Here is a 21434-nt window from a genome sequence, read left to right as displayed (position 1 = left end):
TGTTTTCTAAACAGTTTAGAACAACGTTATTTTGGAGACTTTATTTTTACATTTGGTTATGGGATGCTTTTATGATTTTTAGTAAACAGATTGGACCATTATAAACTTTCTTAAGTTTGAATTTTAAAGATTTTCTTCTGCCCAAAATACCCATTTTTGTTACTGTTCTCTGACCGCTCTTAAGCCTTAACATTAAATGTACTCTAAATAATCCAGTTTTATTAGTTATATTATTTATATTATTCATGTTCTAATTTTAAGTGTGTTAGATTTGCCAAAAACTGAGTCGTATGTTTATTGTTTTAAATGATTTTATGTAATTTTTCCTAACAGTTTTTACTTCTACATGTTTTGGTAATCTTAATTTTGCATAATGGTGCAAAATGTTTTCTGTGACCTTTCTTGGTTTTATTGGCTAGTAAAATTTTCCATTTTTCTTATACTGTACTTTTCCTTAATTTTGCCCCTTTTTATTTTTTAAATTTTTAAATTTTTAAATTTTTTTGTTATCTTTTTATTTTATTTTATTTTATTATTTTATTTTATTTTATTAAAAAAAAAATCCTTTTTAGAAAAATAGTTGCTTACACCAAGAAAAACCCTTGTGGGATACTGGGTTGTAGATGTCTTCCTAGCTCAAACCTCCTTTCATATCAGAGTTTATTTATTTATTTATTTTAAATCCTTACCTGAGGATCTTTCTTCCATTGCTTTTCAGAGAGAGTACAAGGGAGGGAGGGAGATAGAGAGAGAGAAACATCAGCTTGAGAAGGACACATCCACTGGTTGCCCCCTGCATGGGCCCTCACCAGGGCTGCGAATCAAACCTGCAACCCAGGTATATGCCCTTGATTGGGTGTCAAACCCTCAACTCTTTCGTGTGTGGGCCGATGGTCTAACCACTGAGAAACACTGACCAGAGCTCTTTGACCATTTCTTTTATTTGTGGCACAAGAATATGTTCCAGGCTTACCTTGTACTTTGCAGCCTCAGCCCTGGACTAAGAAGTGAAATAACCATTTCTTAAAGGTTATTTTTAATAGAGTATGGTATTTAGAGATCCAGACCTGGAGCTACAGTGTGCTTATTGGTACTGAGGTGTTAACTACATCTAGGCCCTTGTAGTGCACTGAGCTAGCATGTATGTGTGTATGTGTGTGCGCGTGCACACGTGTTCAAGCATTTGTATTTAAAACCCTAGGTTAGTACTAATATTTCCTCGTTTAATTCAGTATCATAGGGTATATTCCAGTCTCCCATATTTACATGTTTATGATTCCTTTTCTTAGCAGTGAAAATTCTGGTTTCCTTGTCCTAATTTGTTTAATCTTTGAATACATGAAAGGTGTTTTAGAATTGTTAAACCCATATGGACACACACAGTTACTAAGCAGAGTTCAAGATTTCCTTACAGTTTTTGGAATTACATATGTGAAATGCATGAGTCTCATGTGGTCAGTTTTTTAAGTTCTGACACATACTCTTGGTCCTCTGAAAGTTCTGACTTTTCCTTCTCAGTCTCCTTTGCTGATTTCCCATCTCGGTGTTCATCTTCAGTATTGTTTTACAGAGGTCTTCCCACTGCTGTCTTTTCTGTTACTCTGTGTTATGCCTAGTTGCATGTTAGTGTCTGCAACCAGAGTCAGAACTAAGATTAATTCATTTTTGTAATCCTAGGGCCTGTCATAGTCTTAGGTATATGGAAGGTGCTAAACAGGTATTCGAATAAAAGAAATATACACACTAATATTACTTATATATAGATTGTATGTAGAAGAAGCCTTCTTTGAGAATCCTGAATAAGGAAAAGATCAGATTTGTGTAATGCCAGATGAATAACCTTTATTTCATCAATTCTAATCTTTGCATTTATTTATTTTTTATATTTTATCCTCTGAAATTGAGATATATCTTTAGTTGATGGCTCTTAATATTGGTGGGAGTCAGGTGTGAAAAATTCCATTGACATCTTTTAGGTAGAGAGAAAGCACCAGCATCAAAAATAGAGAACAGACTGACTGTTTACAGAGGGGAGGGTGGTTGGGAAACTGAGTGATAAAGGTGAAGGGATTAAGAAGTACAAATTGGTAGTTACAGAGATGTAAATTATAGCATGAAGAATATAGTCAATAATATCATAATAACTATGTACGGGGCCAGGTGGGTTCTTGAAATATTGGAGGGACCACTCTGTAAAGTACATGATTGTTTAACCACTATAATGTACATCTGAAATTGATACAGAATAATATTGAATGTAAACTGTAATTGAAAAAATTTAAAAATGAAAAAAAAAGCCCTTAAGATTTAATGAAATATAGTACACTTATTTGATCAGTTCTGCCACTGTATAATAAAATGATTTGGAGAAGTTGTAAGGTATAAAAGACAGCCTAAAAATTCCTTGATGTTGGGATTTGGGAGTACAAGTTGAAATGAGTTAGTGTACTTGTCTTTATTACATAACAGCAAATTGCTGGGTTATCCAGCTTCACAAAGACAGGACTGTGAGATCCTAGAGTGAGGACTTGATTCTGTTTATTTCTCTAGCTCCACTGAATGGCAGTAGTTTTCTAATATCTTTAAGATGACAGAGTGCTTATTTCAGTTCCAAATGATTCCCTTCCAGTGCGATTCCCCTGCCTGGGAGGACGCGGCAGTGTCAGAATCCTCCCTTCAGAGAGACCTGTTTGTTGGGAATGCACCTGAAGGGTAATGCTGGGCAGTTCCTTTGTCTTAGAACCGAGGAGACCATAGAACTCTGGTTCTGAATGTGTTGTGACTTCTTTTTATTTCATTTGTTAATTTAAAAAAATTAAAGCTTATTTTTGTTTTCAACAGGAGTGAAACCTCGGTCTGGTTGGGCTATTGATCCTTTTGGACATTCACCAACAATGGCTTATCTTCTAAAACGTGCTGGATTTTCTCATATGCTCATCCAGAGAGTTCATTATGCCGTTAAGAAGCATTTTTCATTGCATAAAACGCTGGAGTTTTTTTGGAGACAGAATTGGGGTATGTAGGGTTTGATGAAAGTTGAAGATTACTTCACCTAGATGTTATTTCACAAGGGTTATGAACTGATGCTATTACGGGTTTTATTCAGAGTGTCAGTCTTGAAAATCAGGTTGCCTGAAGATACACATTCTTATTTTTCCAATGTATTTGTGTCAAAATTCTTTTAAGTCGTTGTGGAGATATTTATCTATAGAACATTGTGGGTTCTTTTTTATGCATAAAGGAAATAAATAAATAGAAGGAATTAGTCTTTTACAAATAAGGCTTTCACTCTATTTTAAAGAGCACCTGTCTTTGTCACAAAATTGAACATGCATTAGAACTACTATCAAGTCATTTATCTTGTATTCAGCTAGTGTACCTTCTCTCTGTCTTGTCTCTGCATTGAGTAAGAATTGCCTTTTAAAGCCTTAATCCTGTCTTAGAACAGCTCTCATGTTACCTATATTGCTTGTTCTCTTACTATGATTTGTGGGCACTCAGGTGTTCCAAGGACATACTTCTGCAGCTCTTTGTTGGGTGAGACGAGACAAGATTCAGGTCTCTTGGGAGGTCTTTGCCTTTCCCATCCCCATTTGAAATTCAGTACACCTTATTTTTAAGTTTATTTTTATTTATTGAGTCTTTATGAGGGCTCATGCATTATGTTATGTGCCTTATATTAACTCTCCTATTAGATCTTGAATATAATTCTTTAAATTAGGGTCTTTTATTATCCCTTTTGTATAGTGAAGAAATAGAGGCTTAGTGATGTGAGGCCATTTGCCCAAAGTCACACAGGTAGTAGGTATAGAGTCAAGATTGAATCAGTTCTGAAACCTAGGCTCCTAACCCTAGGCATCCACTGCCTTCCCACTACAGAGTTCTCAGTCAGATTCCATATGAAAAAAGAATTTAGCTGCTAAAACAATGTTCAGAAATTACTGCATTACATCATACTTGCTTTCCTATGTAATCTAGATCCCCCTCTTAATGTTTCAGAAAAATCATTTGTAAATCTAGATAGTAACTTTCTTATATGTACTGCTGTGTTTCAATAAGGAAAGAAATTAACTATACAGTTTTTTATTTTGGAAAATTAAATCTGTAGAGAAAACAAGAACTTGTAGGGGGTTTGATCAAATGCAAAGGAACATATTAATTTCTTTTAAAAGGATTGTTAATTTGAAGGAGCCCTACTTAAACTATTGCATACATCCCAATTGCCCATAAATATTATTCAACAGGAAATTACTGAGCACTTTTATGTAGTTAATACTGTGCTTGGATGAAATACAGAAAACATCCTTGCCTATAAGGAAATTAGAGTCTCATTTGATAAATGACAGACACCACCAAATGCAGCAGATAAACTAAAATGTGTAAATGGGCTGCTAAATAGTATGATGTGAGAAGAAAGAGCTGGATGAGTATGCTCTTGATTATGGGAGAAAGGAGAAGGAAGTTCCATCAGTTCTGAGACTTGTGACAACCTCTGTGCAGATATTAAGTGTTAGTGACCAGCGTCCATGGTGTCACACGATGTGGTTCAGTGAAACAACTGATGGCACAGAATTACACAGATTATAATAGCTTTAAAATTTGGAAAAGAATTAGCAATTATTTAAGCTAAATGGAGTGTGAGGTAAAACTGAGTATTTTAGGACTTATCTGGTAGATTTGAGTATGCTGCTGTAAAGTCATGTTTTGGGATTAAGTTGAGCTTCTTTGTGTGTTCTGGTTCTTAAACATTGTTTCCCTTTTTAAAATGTAAATATTGCTTTCTTTTGTCTTTTCTTTTGTCTGTCTTTATTATAAAAGCAACGCATATCCATTTCTGAAAATTGGAAATCCATACATAAATAAAGGGGGAGGGCTAGTTACCCATCAGGATCATACAAAGATGACCACTTTTAACTACTAGGTAAGCCATCCAGCCTCACTGGGCGGTTGGCTTCTAAACTCAAAGGGCAGTTACATTAACAACTTGCAGGCATTAACGTTTTAATTATAAACAGTTCTGCATCAGGAGTCAGTGCTCGTTTTCCATATCATTTTTGTTTGCTTACTTTGACTTTGAAAATTACTTCTTTTCCTATGCTCCCTTCTTGGTGAAAGGTCCCACTGGCTCTTTGTTGGCGGGCATTGGGGTGACTCCATGAACTCTCCTTGTGCTTTCTTCTTAGTGCAGGAAGCCGATAGGAATTTGCCTAGTATTGTCACAAGGCCCCACTTCCTTTGTTCTTTCTGTTCCCCCTTTTACTTCCTCTTTTCTCACCCAGCCTCTGCAGCTAATGGTCTCTCTCAGTGTATCCTGTTCCCTGAGGTGGGAACAGATGTGGCAGGAGCTGGCAGCCACAGATGGGTTTGTCCGTAATTTTGGATGAGCTGGTTATACGTTTTGCTTCTCAGTTTGTATCATCCAGGTCAGCTGATGCTGGTTCATGACAGGGCTCTTCTGTTTCTGCTAAGTTCAGATATAAGACGTAGATAAAGACTGAGGTGTGAGTTTCTTTAGGCTGGTGGTCGTTCAGTACTGCTGGGGTATATGTACTAGTAGTTAAAGGGGTTGTTGATTTAGGGCAGAGCTTGCGTTATGTAAGTATAAAGTACTGGCATTTTGAACAGTTTTGGGAAAACAAAATTTATAAATGCACGTTTGTCTGTTGACTTTTTATTTTAGATCTGGGATCTGTCACAGATATTTTTTGCCACATGATGCCCTTCTACAGTTATGACATCCCTCACACTTGTGGACCTGATCCTAAAATATGCTGCCAGTTTGATTTTAATCGGCTTCCTGGAGGCAGATATGGTTGTCCCTGGGGACTTGCCCCAGAAGCAATATATCTTGGAAATATCAAAAACAGGTATGAAAATATGCATTTTGTAAGACAGCATCTTGAACAAACAAGCATTAGTTGCTTGTTGCTGAAGGGTTGAATAAATGGGCTTTAGTATCCAACATTATCCTCGTTCAAGGTAGTCATTCAAACCAAATCTAAAGCAACTCAAAATGCCAGAACATTGATGATGCCTTTTATGTGTTCCGACTTAATGGGAAGTGAACAATAGTAGATCAATATACAACGGATAACCTATAATGAACTGTTATTACCATCTCCTTTGCCCTCATTATAAAAGCCTTCTACTGTGTTTGATTGATTTCATATACTTTTGTTGATAATAAAACTTCTGGTCCCTATTGTATAAATTGGTAAGAAAAGCAACCCAACTGCAAAAACACGTTTATTGAAATGGAACACATAAAGAACATAATTATTTGTTCCCTTAATAACAATTTCAATAATAGCAAATGCTGCCCAGCCCTGATGGATATAAATCTTTGCATCTTTGTGATGTTTTTGAATTACTGAAAACTTTAATTGGAAATATTTATACTTAAAAATATTTAAATAAAAAATCAAAGGAATGAACATATTTTAAAGAAAATTGTGCTAATGATGGAATTATTAAACCAAGTTCCCTATAGTTCTTATTTTGGTGCTTTTAAAATTTAATTTCTCCACTTAAAAATTAGTGGCATATAATGCATTAAAATAAAACACTATGTTATAATCCACTCAACTGCTAGAAAAATAGTACAGCATTTTAAATAAAGTAAGATCTTTGCGCTGTGCTCTGTAAAATGTGTTTATTTTTAAAATTGCATTTTGAATAATGTGTGTGAGGAGGAAGGTAGGATTGGGTCTCTTTGCCTTGAGCAAGTCCTATGGTCATAAAGAAATTATTCCAGTGTGAACCTCTCTCTGTGGCAGACACAAAAGTCCTTTAGCATGGCAGCCTCCTTCAAGCCATGGATCCTTTCCATCAAAATCTGACTTTCATAGTTGTTTTGAAAAACTATCCAAGATTAGGGATTAACCTTTTTTCATTTTCTTGGTTCCTACAGCAGTGAAAGTTATTGAAGAACACTGAACAGCCTGCTTTCAGGGGTTAGGCTGATTAGGCATAAGAAAATAGTCCAGCATATGATGAGGAAGGGGGCATGGGGTGCGCAGGGGTGGCTTGCTGTTTGTCACTGAATCAGGTATTTACACTAATCCTCTCAGCTCGGGTGGTCAGGGATAGGGAACTGCTTGAAGGGTATAGTCAAATGCTTTTTCTTTGGAGAGTCCCAGTGCACCCATAGGTATGGTGAGCCCCCCTCTTTTTCTTTTTTCAGTGCTGCTGAGAGTACCCGAGAGACATGTTGGGTAATTCTTTTGCTGTGTCATCTAACCCTTCAGGAACACACCTTGTGCTCACTCAGTTCTAGTGATTCTGAAGGTGGTTTCCAGACACTTGGATGCATACAGATGAATATGTAATAAGATTAAAAAAAATTCTTATAAGTCTTGAAATAACCCTGTTCATTATTTCACATCCAAATATTACCTTCGTTTTTACTTTGTGATTAAGGGAGATCAAACACAGACATTCCCCCTTAGTGTGGCACTTGACTTTTTAATACCCTAAAGAAAATGAAATTTAACTATAATATACAGGTGACACATTTGATACGTTTAGTTCAGCTGGTTCCTCTACTTTGAAAATAAATACCATTCTTCGTGTCAGATGATTTGATATTTCAGGAATTTTTTTTTTCTTGGTTCTAGTTAAGTTGACATTTCTTACCTGGTAGAATAAGAGCAAATTGCAGCCACGCATTTTCAAATGTGATGTTGGTCAATTCATTTGTCTTTAGTTTACCATATATTTAGTGAGTACCCACCATCTGCCAGGTGGTATAGGTTGGTCCCTTGGCTTTTCTAGTGTTGACTCTTTCTGAGGAGAAGCTTTAAAGTTAGTATAGTTGCAGAGTGGAAGAGGCACACATTAATGTTCCTGATTCCTTTCCTTTTATGTGTTTTATACATGTACATCTGAGGTAGTAAACCTTGGAATGCATTAAAATGATCACATATCCTTTTTTATGCTGGTTGCCTGAGAGATCTATTTCCTTTATTTTCTTATTTCTTTTGTTCTTATTTATCTTTCTATGTGATTCATCTCATACGTATTTTTTTAATCGTAAGTAATCTAAAATTGTTTTTGGTAAATTTGGAATATTAGTAAATTACTATTAAAAATTAAGTCTTCTAACTAATGCTAATCTCACAAAACTAAGCATTGTTTTATATATGAACATTACAGTTGTATTTTACCCAATCATTAAAATTTTGCTTATAATTTAATACTTGTAAAGCAATATGAGGAACTATCAATGTAAAGAGATCATATGGTATTTTCAATTTAGTTAAATGCTTTTTCATAATTTCTATAAAATGCCTCTTTCCGTCATTGATGTTCTTTGAGTTTCTTTCATAAGTTTTTATATTATGAATTTGAATTTACTTCTGGATAACCCTCAAAGTGAAAGTTAAAGTACTGGGTAAAAAACGTATTTGTCATTTATTATTAATTTCTTGAGCTTTGCTATTATAAACATAGAGAACTACCTACTCTAATTCATCTGTCATTTTCAGAAGCCCTTTCTCTTAGTTTGTATCCTCAGACTTCCTCAAATGGTGCCCAATTCAGCATTTTCCAAAGGGTTATCTGCAGAATACTAGAATATGAAATATAAAACATAGCAGTAAGTTGTGTTTAGCTGACCTTTTGAGTCATGGGCTAGAGCCCAGGGAGGTAGAAACCAAAACTGCTCACTCAAATCTTAAGCTTTATCTATTGTTCAGTATTGAGAAGGACAGCATAAAAAATACTCAGATCATTGATGGCAGTTGTTAAGTGAATTGATTTTCTTCCTTTAGAAAGGAAATATGCCTCTATAATTGGTTTCATTCAAAATATACTTTTTTATGTTTAATCAGGCAGTTTTAGGTTAACTAGAGAAAGGGATATTAAGTCAGAGCAAACTCAAAGTTCATATAGATGAGGAACCCTTATTGTCTTCCTGGACTACATTATTTTATTATTTTAAAAAAATACATGGTTTTATTGATTTTTTTTTTTTTTAGAGAAAGGGTAAGGGAGAGAGAGAAACATCAATTGTTTGCCTCCCATATGCACCCCAATTGGGGACCGAACCTGCAACCTGGGCATGTGCCCTGACCGGGAATCGAACTGACAACTTTTCAGTGCATGGAAGGACACTCAACCAACTGAGCCACACCAGCCAGGGCGAGGACTACATTATTTTAGAACACGGGCTATCTGGGATCCAGTCTCTTCGGCTGGCCTTTAGGAGGGCATTGATGCCCCAGTAATTATATGCTAATATAATTATGTGATTTTATTTAAACTCCAAAGATAATCCTTTGGGAAACTATAGGTCTTTACATCTCATAAGAATTTATGGCACAGCCGGGCGTGGCTCAGCGGTTGAGCGTCGACCTAGGATCCAGGCAATTGGGTTCGATTCCTGGTCAGGGCACATGCCCAGGTTGCGGGCTGCAGCCGATCAATGACTCTCTCGTCATTGATGTTTCTATCTCTCTCTCTCCCTTTCCTTTCTTCTCTCTGAAATAAATAAAGATATATTAAAAAAAAAAAAAGAATTTATGAATATTTTACATGGATAATGAAAATTAGTATGATAGTTTAAAAAAATCTGCCTCATAAATCATACTACCCCAGGATATAGGTAAAATAGACAGTTTTTAAAAAATATAATACATTTTTTAATGAGTTGCCCCATTGTTCCTTTCTTAAAACTATTCATATTTTCCCTTTTTTCTTTTGTAGGGCTGAGTTGCTTCTGGACCAGTACCGAAAGAAGTCAAAACTTTTCCGCACTACAGTTCTCCTGGCCCCACTGGGAGATGATTTCCGCTATTGTGAACGCAGGGAGTGGGATTATCAGTTCAAGAATTATCAAATGCTTTTTGATTATATGAATTCTCAACCTCATTATAATATTAAGGTAATGAGAAAATATTTAATTATGATACTGTATTTGAAGTTGAGCCTTCATTATTTTATTTTTAAAAATATATCTTTATTGATTTCAGAGAGAGGAAGGGAGAGGGAGAGAAAGAGATAGAAACATCAAAGATGAGAGAGTCATTGATCGGCTGCCTCCTGCATGCCTCCCACTGGGGATCGAGCCTACAACCCCGGGCATGTGCCCTGACCAGGAATTGAACCGCGATCCCCTGAATCATAGGTCAATGCTCAACCACTTGAGCCATGCCTGGCCAGGTGACCCTTCATTATTAAATGAAGCTAAAAGACAATAGCCTTAGTTTCTTTATCCCGCATCCCAGTGTCTTAGAATATGTAATCTTATGTAAAAGTGTAATTCATAAGGAGGAAAATTACCTGATACTCTAGTTCCATTTCCAAAATTTTCCACTTCCTACCACTCCATGAAGACTAGAGGGCCATACTTTTATGTGGTTGAAAACATGTACCTACTAAGTTGTGATGTTCATTTTTCAATGATGTTCTATTTTTCTACCAGCACTGACAGTTTATTGCTTCTCTCTGACAATTGCATCCTTGTGATTTAGTGGTGTGACTGGCAGATGCAAGTGAACAAGTTATGAATTTTGCAAACAAATGTCTTGTGTCCAGAGAATACATTAGCATTTTTCTTAGATGATAAGACTTCTAAAATTAATGATTTGTCTGTAGTTCTTGCCTCCCCCCCTCCCCCCCGTGGAAAATTTAAAGTATTCTCTAAAGTTTTGAGAATAATACAAACACCCCCCCACCACCACCACCACTGCCCTGCAATTCATGGTTTAGCTACAATTTCATCAACTCAAAGTCACTTTCGTTTCACCTGTGCCCAGTGTCATCTCACCCCTCTCTCTAGGATTATTTTGGAGCAAATTTCAGATGTTATATAGTTTCATCAGGAACCATTTCAATATATGTCTCTAAATGATAATGACTCTGTTTAAAAATATAATCATAATACCATTATCACATCTAAAAAAAATTAGCAATTCAATAATAGATTCAAATTTTCCTGATCTCATAAAAGCATTTTTTAACAGATGCTTTGTGTGAGTCAGGATTCTAACTAGAGTCAGATAATAGACCCTTTATGAGAAAATAAATTATCCAACATGTTTACTATATTCACATACTAACCTTTCAAGACAGTAGAAAACCTATGAAAATACTGTAGAAGGGAAGCAATATTACTGTGTAGGAAATGAGAAAGCTGGTAATGGACCACATTTTATGTAGTGATAATTCTAGTTTATTAAGTAAACTTAAATCGTATCAAATAGATAAATAAACGTAAATAAAATACCAAGTTTATTCAAGATACCTATAGCGGAATTTCTACCAGATTATGAACTCTGAATATCAGGGCTCTGTTTAAATCATCTCTGTAATATTCTCAAAGATGAAGCTCATACACGAATATTTGACTTGAGGAACATGTATGTAGGTGGATATCTCACTTCTAAATACATCTTCCTGAGGAATGGTTTTGAGGTTCATAAAAGGATCTACTGCTGACTCTGAAGAATTAAATCCTGATTTTAGTATTTTACCTATTTCCTCCTTTGTTTGCATACTAGAGCAATTTTTAAAAATAATTTTTAAGACTGAAATATCACATACATAGGAGAAGTGCACAAACCATAAGCGTGCAGGTAAGTTTTTCAAGTTTAAAAAACCCCTATGTAACTACCACCCAGATCAAGAGGTAGAACATTTGTAGCACCCTGGAAGAGTCTCAAGAAATCTCCAAAACATAACCAATTTCTGCAAAAATAACCATATTTTTACTTCTGTCACCATAATTAGTGTTGCCTCTCTTTAAATTTTATGAAAAGGGAATTGTAAGCATGTGTTATTTGCATCTGACTTTTTTTACTCCACATTGTTTGTAAGATCCCATGATGTTGCATGTAGCAGTAGTTCATTCGTTCTTAATGCTGTATAATATCTCTGTCCATTTGATAACTATACTACAGTATAGCCATTCTATTGTTAATGGACATTTGGGTTGTTTGCTTTGAACATTTTGTGCATGTTTTAGTACACATGTGTATGAATTTATGTGGGTATAATATGGGATAGAATTTTTGGTTATTAAATATATACATGTTTAACTTTAGTAGATATTGCCAAACAATATTCCAAAATAGATGCACTAGTTGTTGAATTGTATGATAGTTCGAGTTGCTCTACTTCCTTACTCAGACTTTGTATTGTCAGGATTTATTTTTCATTTTTTCCTTTGTGGTAGATGTGATGTTTTATTTTGTATTTCCCTGATAGTTAATGAGGTTGAGCCTCTTCTCTTACTTTATTGTCACTTGAGCACCTTCTTTTATAAAATGCCTATTTAAGATTTTGATGATTTTATTTTCCCCTTAAATTGGGTTGTCTGTCTATTTCTAACCATTTATTTATTTTGGATTGAATCTTTTTTCAGATAAAAGTTATGCAAATATTATCTCCCCCTGTGTAGTCTTAATTTGTGGTGTCTTTTGGTGAAGAAAAATTCTTAATTTTAATTAATCTAATATAACAGTATTTTCCTTTATGGGCAGTGTTTATGTTCTGTTTAAGAAATTTTTGTTTATCCCATGGTCATAAAAATGCATTTCTTATGAAGATGTCCTCTAGAGCCTTATTGTTTTAACTTCCACATTTGGAATTGATTGTTGTGAACCGTATGAGGGTAGGGGTCAAGATACACACGTATGGATATCCAGCATTATTTATTGAAAAACCTATAGTTTGCCTATTGCGCTGCAGCAGCATCTTTGCCGTTAATGATGAGTCAGACTATATTCGTATGGATCTGTGTCTAAACTCTATTCAATTTTGTCTATTTGACTAATCTCATACTGTCTGATTACTATAGCTTTATAATAGATCTTATTATCTGGTAGGGTAAGTCTTCTAATTTTGTTCTCCTTCTCAAGATTGCATTGGTTATCCTTAGTTTTTTGTAGTTTTATGTAGGCATAGGATCAACTTTTAAATTTCTATAAAAAAAAGAGTTGACACTTTGATTAGGATTACATTCAATCTGTGGATCAGTTTGAGTACAATCACTTCCTTACAAATATTAGGTCACCTAATCCATGAACATAGTATGTTTTGTGTATAAAAAATGATTGATTTCTGAGTTTTAACCTTGTATCTAGTAACCTTGATGCATTTTCTTTCCAGATTTTTTGTCCCTCAAGTCCTGGTGGCTACTTTGACTGCCCTTCAGTATCTTTGAACAAAAATCTTTTTTTTCCAGTATAGTTTATCTAGCTATATTCTCAGTGAGATATTAAAGATCCTTTGTCTCAGCTGAAAACTTACAGTTATTATTCTTTTTTTAAATGAAAGGAAAAATAGGAGTAATTGAAGAGCTAAAAAGTTGACATTGTATTAGGAGAGCCAATTTGCTATTGATCATCACTTATTTAACAATTTATGTAATTTTTCCCATATGATATCCTGATATAGGAGTAAAGATTAAGGTTATGTTTAAGATTTAATTGTCACTTTTTAATGTAAAAACCACTTAAATTTTTTTTTGTTATATTTTTAGGTGTCCCAAATATTTACTTTATTTGAGCTACCAAGAGACTGTATAGAAAAACTTTCTGTAAATATTTTCTTTTGAAACTACTCTAGCATAGATAGAGGATTATATTTCAGCTCTTTAAGACTGAATTAAATTTGTGAGAAAGCTCACTAGGCCACTTACATAAACTTTGCTCTGGGAAATTACAAAGTAGGAAGTATTTTATACTGGCTAATAAAAAAAGAATAGAAATATTTTTTAAAAGGTATAGTTTGTTGTGACTGTTAATGCTGTAGCATGCCATAGTTTCCTAAAATTTGAAACTGAAAAGGATTTTTGTTATCTAGTAGAAACCTCTTATTATTTAGATGAGCAAAGTACGACTTAGAAATATTTAGACCATTGAATATTTTGCCACTATATACTTCCCTGATGTCATCTATACCTATTGGATTTGAAGTTAATGCTGTATTTCCTTATACTTGTGACCCTCATTTCTTGTATGGACACACACACACACACACACACACACACATTCTGATTCCTAGTAATGCGATTAAAGGGAGAAATAATACTTAAAATATTAGCTAAAATGGTTTGAGTATGTATTATTTGTTATTAACTTTCTAAAGTGCCTTGTATTATTTGACTATTTTTGCTACCTTCTGTGATGCATTTTCTTTTTTTAAAATTTATCTTTATTGTAAGTATTACAGATGTTCCCTCCCCACCTTCCATTTACTCTCTCCCCCCTACTCCCTCCCCTCCCCAAGCTTTCATCTCACTATTGTCCCTGTCTGTGGGTTATGCATATAAGTTCTTTGGTTACTTGACTTATTTAATTCTCTGAACATTTTCTGGTAGGTACTATAATTATCCCCATTATAGATGAGGAAACTAAGATATAAGTAGATTAACTTGCTGAAGACACTGTATTTTGGTGAAGCCAAGATAAAAGTGGATAATATAGTTGAAAATTGTTTATCTTTAATGTAAACATAAGGATTCAGAAATAATCATCTGTTTTGCTCTTATAAAAATTTATTGTATCACAATGACATTGTAATAACTTATTCTTGCTTTACTAATAGTCACTGTTGTATTTTCCAGGTAAAATTTTGCATTTGCAATGGAGAAATACTAGCTAAAACTTACACCATTATCTGCCAGTCATGTTTCTAATCGTTTTCCTTAGAACTCCATTAGCTGTAACACAGAGAGACACAGAGACAGTATATAGTATGCTCAAAGCCACATGTTAAGTGTTAGAGAATTCAAACCCATGCCATCTGGATCCAGGTTCTTTGCTGCTCTTAACCACTCTGCTCGTGTGCTACTTACTCTTTAGTACTACTTTAAATTTTTTTTCTGCCACACTGAATCAAAATGGCTTTTAATACCTGTGTGTGTGTGTCTGTGTGTGTCTGTCTCTGCGTGTGTGGGTGTGTAAGTAGGAAACAACAAAATTAGCATCTTTCAATTAAAAGAGAACACATTCCCTATTGAATTCTCTGTTTATTTCTAAAAACACTGTGTTTTAATATTTGTTTACAAGGTCTGGTATAATATCTTTCTTTTCTTGTGATTTATAGAAGAGTTCTTATAAAAATGGATTTATGTACTGGAAATTCGAATCATTTGTCAGAAAGACCTATTCGTTTGAGCAGTTGACGCTCTTTGTGTTTTCTCTATTTAGTGTTGTGTTACCTACTGATAGAGAAAAGTCCATTTTTAAAACAAATGACCTGCTGTTCTTGAAGTTTCTTTCTTCTCCCCTCTAGGAACTCAAACTGAGAGGAGGCGGAGACCAGGAGACAGCATGTGCTTGTCACATATGAAAGTTATTAATGACTGACAAAGCTAGTTGCCCCAGCCTCCTGGGACATTTTGCTCAAACATGTATTTTGTTTTTGGCACCCCAGTCTCTCGTCTCTCTTTCAGCTGTGAATCATTCCATGCCCTGACCATTGAGCGTTTAGAAATTCTACAGATATGCAAGGAACTCTCCAGAGACACACATTCGTACATCTAAACAGCTCTTCTTCTAACTGCTTAGGCGTGCAAGTTTCCTCTTAGTTTAATTTGGGACTTGATGAAAGTAAAGGAGTCCTGAGTATTTCCCCCAGCTTTTGAGTTGTGTAAAATCTGAGCTACATGCTCATTTTTACGTGGAAGCTTATCTTCAATATTTATTAGTAACTTTTCATTTTAGTGCAAAAGTAATTTTAAGGGCCCAGCCGGTGTGGCTAAGTGGTTGAGCATTAACCCATGAACCTGGCAGTCACGGTTTGATCTCCCGTCAGGGCACATGCCCTGGTTGTGGGCTCGACCCCCAGTAGGGGGCGTGCAGGAGGCAGCTGATCAGTTATTCTCTTGAATCATTGATGTTTCTATCTCTCTCTCCTTCTCCCTTCCTCTCTCTCAAGTCAGTAAAACTATATATATCTTTTTAAAAAGTAATTTTAAGGTAACTATGAATAATTGAAGTGTAATTTTTTTTACTAGATACAGTTTGGGACATTATCAAATTATTTTGATGCAGTGGATAAGGAAATTGGAGCCAGTAGAACAAATAGCCAGCCACTGTTCCCTGTTCTAAGTGGAGATTTTTTCACTTACGCCGACCGAGACGATCATTACTGGAGTGGCTACTTTACATCCAGACCTTTTTACAAACGAATGGATAGAATATTGGAATCCCATTTAAGGTACATTTACCTTTAGTTAGCTGCCTTTAGTTATTCACTTCTTTTATGTTCTCTACTTTTTTGTAGAGTTTTTTGTAATATAAAACACTTATGGAGTATTAGGATGTGTTTAATGTATTTATGAAATTTTAATGAAATCAGAACTATGTCTCCAAAGTATAATCAAATTATTACATGGGGTTTTGTTCTGGAAGGAAAAGCAGTTTATGTAATTAGTTTTTCTGGGAGTTGTATTCTGTGTTTTATATTTTTCTAATTAATTAACTATTATTGGCACACCATGATAATATTCATTGACATTGTCATGCTCTCTGCAGGTCAGTAATATGGCTAAATTATTGGAAATGGGCAGGGGTCAGAAGGAGCAAATATTGCCTCTCAGTAGCCAAAATGTGGACATTAACATTAATACTCTAAAAACAAATGTATTTTATAGGTGGGAGAACTTTAGAAGCTTCATCTCAATTCTTATTTTATTTGAAACATTTTTATAGGTATAATTTTCTGCTTAGAAAAACAAAACTTGTAAGAGATGAGAACTGATGGAGGCAGAGTGAAACAAATAAACTGACATGAAGTCAGAAGCGTCAATAGAAAACATGCACTCTATACCCACATTGAATATTCTGCAATGATAGAAATATTCTATTTCTGCACTGTTTAATGTGGTAGCCACTAGCCACATGTTTGTTGAGCACTTGAAATGTGACCAGTGTGACTGAGGAACTGAACTCCTAATTTTATTTTATTTTATTTTAATTAATTCAAATGTAAGTAGCCACATGTAGCTAGTGGCTATGACAGTGAGAGTACAGTTTTAAGTAACTGAGTCTCGTTTTTGATAAAGATAAATCACCCTGGGGATTCATATGTATGTGTAGCCCAGGAGAGTAATTAAGTTTCATTATGAATTCATTTTCAGTTTAGTTCAAATCATGAATTCATAATGATTAATTTTCATGACGAATCTCAGTATTAAAAGTAAAGAGCTATGTCATACCTATACTCTTCAATAAATTAGTGGAAACTAAGTACATTTTGGAAAGCCTTTTTATAAAAACAAAATTTCTTAAAGATTTGTACTTTGGTATAATAGTGTGTGTTTTTATTATTTTACTGTTGTGCTGCTGTTACCATTATTACAAAAGCCTAACCTTTTGTGACTGTGTTTTTGGATATTCACAAATGTGCCAGATGAATACATTATTATTGTATTTGTAATAAAATAGTACATATTATAGAGATTTATGCATTTTACCATCTGGAATGTTAGTAATCTGTTATGTTATTCTGAACTACCAGTGATGATAACAGAGCCAGTATTAAATGATGTAGAGATTCTTTTGGACCATGAATTATTCTTAAGTGTCAAGTGTTTTTTAGTGGCAGAGAGTTAGGAATGTTGGTTCAATCTTAACCTATTGAACATATGTAACATAAAGTAGTTACTATGGGTAGTGTACTTGGAAAATTCTGCTGCTTTAAAATAAACAACAAAAAATATAATTGTGAATTTCATAATGTAATTAATTTATTTGAAAATAAGTTTATTGTCTGATAATAGTGATAGTTCATCCTAATGCTCATTTTTAAAAAATTGGATAAAATAGAAAAGTATATAGAATAAATATTCTTAAAGTCTACTTTCTTACATATATGCGTACATACTCTTTTCAAAACCAGGGATATTTGCTGAGGATATGTATGAATATATATACGCAATTTCTTTATTAATTTAAATTTAGTGATTCTTATGCTGTAAATTTCAGAAGGGTTAGAATTTGAAAGTGGAGATTATTTGGTATATTTTCATTATTTCAACAATTTAAAGGAATTTATTTTTAAAAACACTGCAAATTTCTCCTTTTTCCTGATATCTTAATACCTTTGCAAGCTACCTTGATTTTCTCTCCATCATCCTTAACATGTTTTGCATAAAGAACCTTCTTATATTCTTACTCCATCAAGCCATGGCTCTTTTTAAAGAACTTTTAAACCTATCTTGAATCATATCCTCTGACGGAAAATAAGTAAAAGCTGAAAATCATAACCCCCCATATTTTAGCTCAAAAGCTATGCTTAAGCTAAAGTGTTTTATTCTTTAAAATAAATGAGAAAAGACCGCATATGTTTTATCATCTTTCATTTTTTATTGTGAAATTCTCTATAGTTGTATGTTATTATTCAACACTTAGACTAGCTCTTGTCACTGAGCTATCAAGCCATCAATTTCTGTTTCTCCTTTACTGTTTGTCTCCCACTCCTGTGACCGCACATTTCCCCACCACATCTCCTCTTACTGTACAACCGTGAGAGTAAATGGCTTTCTGGTGATGAAGTTCATGGCATATGTCTTCACTGCTCTTGGAGAGAAGAAAGGAAAGAAATATTTATCACGTTCTTACTGCTGTGTTGAGATGTTTTTTTCTAAGTTATACATAAATAAGCCTATCTTGCTGCCAGCGGGTACTGGCTTCTTTCCAGAACCATCTAGAATGAGAGCCCTTTGTATCAACATAGAAATGATGTTCTTTGATGATTGAGAATTTAGATCTATTAGATAGATACCTTGGTGGTAAAATAGAAATGTTTATTATCAATATCTTTCTTACAGATTATTTGTACTGAAATTGTGGATTTTTAAAAACCACATTTGAAAATGTGTCAATGCCACATATTTTAGATAGCAAACTAAAATGATTGTTTTGAAATATAAATTAATGACTATTTTATGCAATTAGGGCTGCGGAAATTCTTTACTATTTCGCCCTGAAACAAGCTCAGAAATACAAGATAAGTGCATTTCCTTCATCATCCTCTTACATGGCTCTTACAGACGCCAGAAGGAGTTTGGGACTGTTTCAACATCATGATGCTATCACAGGAACTGCAAAAGATGCGGTGGTTTTGGATTATGGTATCAGGTAACATAATTTTTGAAAAGTAATCTTTTTTAAAAAAATATATATCTTTATTGATTTCAGAGAGAGAGAAGCATCAGTGACAAGAGAGTCATTGATCGGTTGCCTCCTGCACGCCCCCTACTGGGGATCTAACCTGAAACCCAGTCATGTGCCCTGACCGGGAATTGGACCTCGATCTCCTGATCATAGGTCAATGCTCAACCCCTGAGCCATTCCGGATGGGCTTAAAAGTAATCTTAAAACAAAATCGTTAAATATTTGGGGTCATAAGCATATCTTTTGATGTTGTTAATGTATATCATACCACATTAATAATAATAACCCTTGTAAGTATTTCTGTAGAAAAACACCAATTTTCAAAGCATTTTTCAAGAAGTCTGTTCACAAACTACTAGCTATCTCAACTTTTTATTGCAGCACATTTCTACAAATGGAGTAGTAAAACATTATAAAACGGATCCTGTTTTCTCCTTATTTCCTGACTAAGGATTTGGTATCAAAATCATAGTTATAACCCAGGGGGATAAAGAGCTTCACTTCATTCTGTAGAAATTTTATTTCATCCTATTTTCTATCCAGTTGTTCTTGGATACCTTATTTTTTTAGAGGTATATTGATGAAAAAGAATAAGCCTAGAAGCATAACCAGCAAGTAGAATGACCTAGAAACCTTGTCATATATGGATGATATAAGGAACTGGGATGAGAAGGGATGGCCTGGGTGTTCATATCAAAGCCATCTTCAGTGTTTTGCAGGTCTGTTAGATGACTGAGGAAGGAGAATCTCAGTTATTTTCATATTGTGGAATTAGAAACGAGTATAGGCTTTGACTCAGAAGAGCAGAGGATTTCTGTAAACAGTGCTTCCACAGCTGATATTAACCAACTGTAATAAGTGTTAATTAAATTTTGTTAACAGTATTTTGACTAGAAATTTGGGGGGAAATATTCTTGAGGTTCATTAGTTGACTTGAGTCCTAAAAATATATATATTCAAGGTAGTATCTTGAATACCTTCTTGATTTTCTTGTGGCATATGTATTTGGCATCAATCTATTGAGATTTAAGCTGAACTTAAAATGGGAAACACCCACTGGATGATGATGATGCTGGTGTTTCTCCCACAGGAAGCAATTTTTTTTTTTGACATCAAGGATTTTTGAAAGTAAGGGCAGATCTTCCATTTTTTCCTTTCACTTGTTCCTGTTTTCTTGGTTTATTGAGAGTTTAAACTTGAGGCCACTTAGAATCAGACCAGAGTTTCTAAGAGGAAAAAGAGAAGTCACTCTTCTGCACTGCCTCCTTGCTCTGTCTCTGGCTGCCATATTGAAAGAGATTCGGGCACAGGCCATCGAGTTTTTGCTACAGAACATTTTTTGTCCCCTCACCTTTCCAGAAGGCCTGTCATTATATCTTCCATGTGCTTGGTATTACTTTTAGCTTATAAAAACATCCCTATACAAAATTGCATCTCAGAGAGAAAAAACACAACAATAATTCTTAAATTGTACTTGACATTTGTGAATTTGCATTGTGAGCAGTTCACCCTTCATGGAACAGTCATAAACAATTATCAAGTCATTATCACAGACATTTTAAGTTGGAAATTTCAAAACACAAGTAAGAGAATTATAAACAGAGAGAGGCAGCTAGCCTTGGGTGTCCTCTTGTTCTTGGACTGTTGACTAATTTTTATTTAACTGTTGCAGACATGTCCTTGTGAAGAAGTATATGAGTTAGGGATGGCATTTGGCTGCTAATAATAGCAACTCAGAACAGAATAAATTCTGTTACTTATTTTTATGTCATAAGGAAGAAGTCCCAGGTTCAGGTATGGCAGCTCCTTCTAGCTTTCTCTTCTGCCATCTCAGGGTGATGTTTAAGAGTCATGCTTTCAATAGTAGATTGAATATTTATATCGGAGAGCAAGATACATCATGCCATATTTGGAGGTTAATTCTAATTGTGGCATAAGAAATGAATTAGACTGGGACAATGTAAAAGATGTTCAGCTTAAAAGTGGATATGGGGCTATGTGGAAGAGAAGAAGAAATGGTAATGAGGTCAGTTACAGAAAGATTTAGAATTTGCCAACTTGTGATTAAGGTAGGTAGGAGAAAAAATGAACAAATGGGTAAGTGTGAGGTTCCTAACATATAGATCAAACTTGGAATGACAAACAAGATGACATCTCCTTGAAATGGCAGCAGTGATAACAGACTAGGAAACTGTGATATCCCATGAACTGTTCCATAATAATAGGATAAGGGCATGTTAGGAAATTCGAGGCTCTGAGAAATCCCACATTAATGTATGGGGAATTCTGTGCTAGTCTTTAGTGCTC

The 21434-nt window shown here is 34.6% G+C and overlaps 1 protein-coding gene across 2 annotated transcripts in view; it reads left to right on the top strand.

Moving 5' to 3' along the window:
* Window positions 1-21434, top strand: part of MAN2A1 (mannosidase alpha class 2A member 1) — a 162040-nt gene that overhangs the window by 49176 nt on the left and 91430 nt on the right. For both annotated transcript variants that reach the window (XM_081132705.1, XM_081132704.1), the window contains exons 6-10: window positions 2842-3015; window positions 5681-5867; window positions 9706-9883; window positions 15965-16167; window positions 18909-19091. In XM_081132705.1, coding sequence (XP_080988831.1) covers window positions 2842-3015; window positions 5681-5867; window positions 9706-9883; window positions 15965-16167; window positions 18909-19091 — 925 coding nt within the window. The remainder of the gene's footprint in view (window positions 1-2841; window positions 3016-5680; window positions 5868-9705; window positions 9884-15964; window positions 16168-18908; window positions 19092-21434) is intronic.

The sequence above is a fragment of the Miniopterus schreibersii genome, assembly GCF_964146895.1.
Source record: "Miniopterus schreibersii genome assembly, chromosome: 3".
In the NCBI taxonomy this organism is placed as follows: Eukaryota; Metazoa; Chordata; class Mammalia; order Chiroptera; family Miniopteridae; genus Miniopterus; species Miniopterus schreibersii.
The sequence above is the reverse complement of the archived record's forward strand: the minus strand, read 5'-3'. Positions and strand labels throughout refer to the sequence as shown.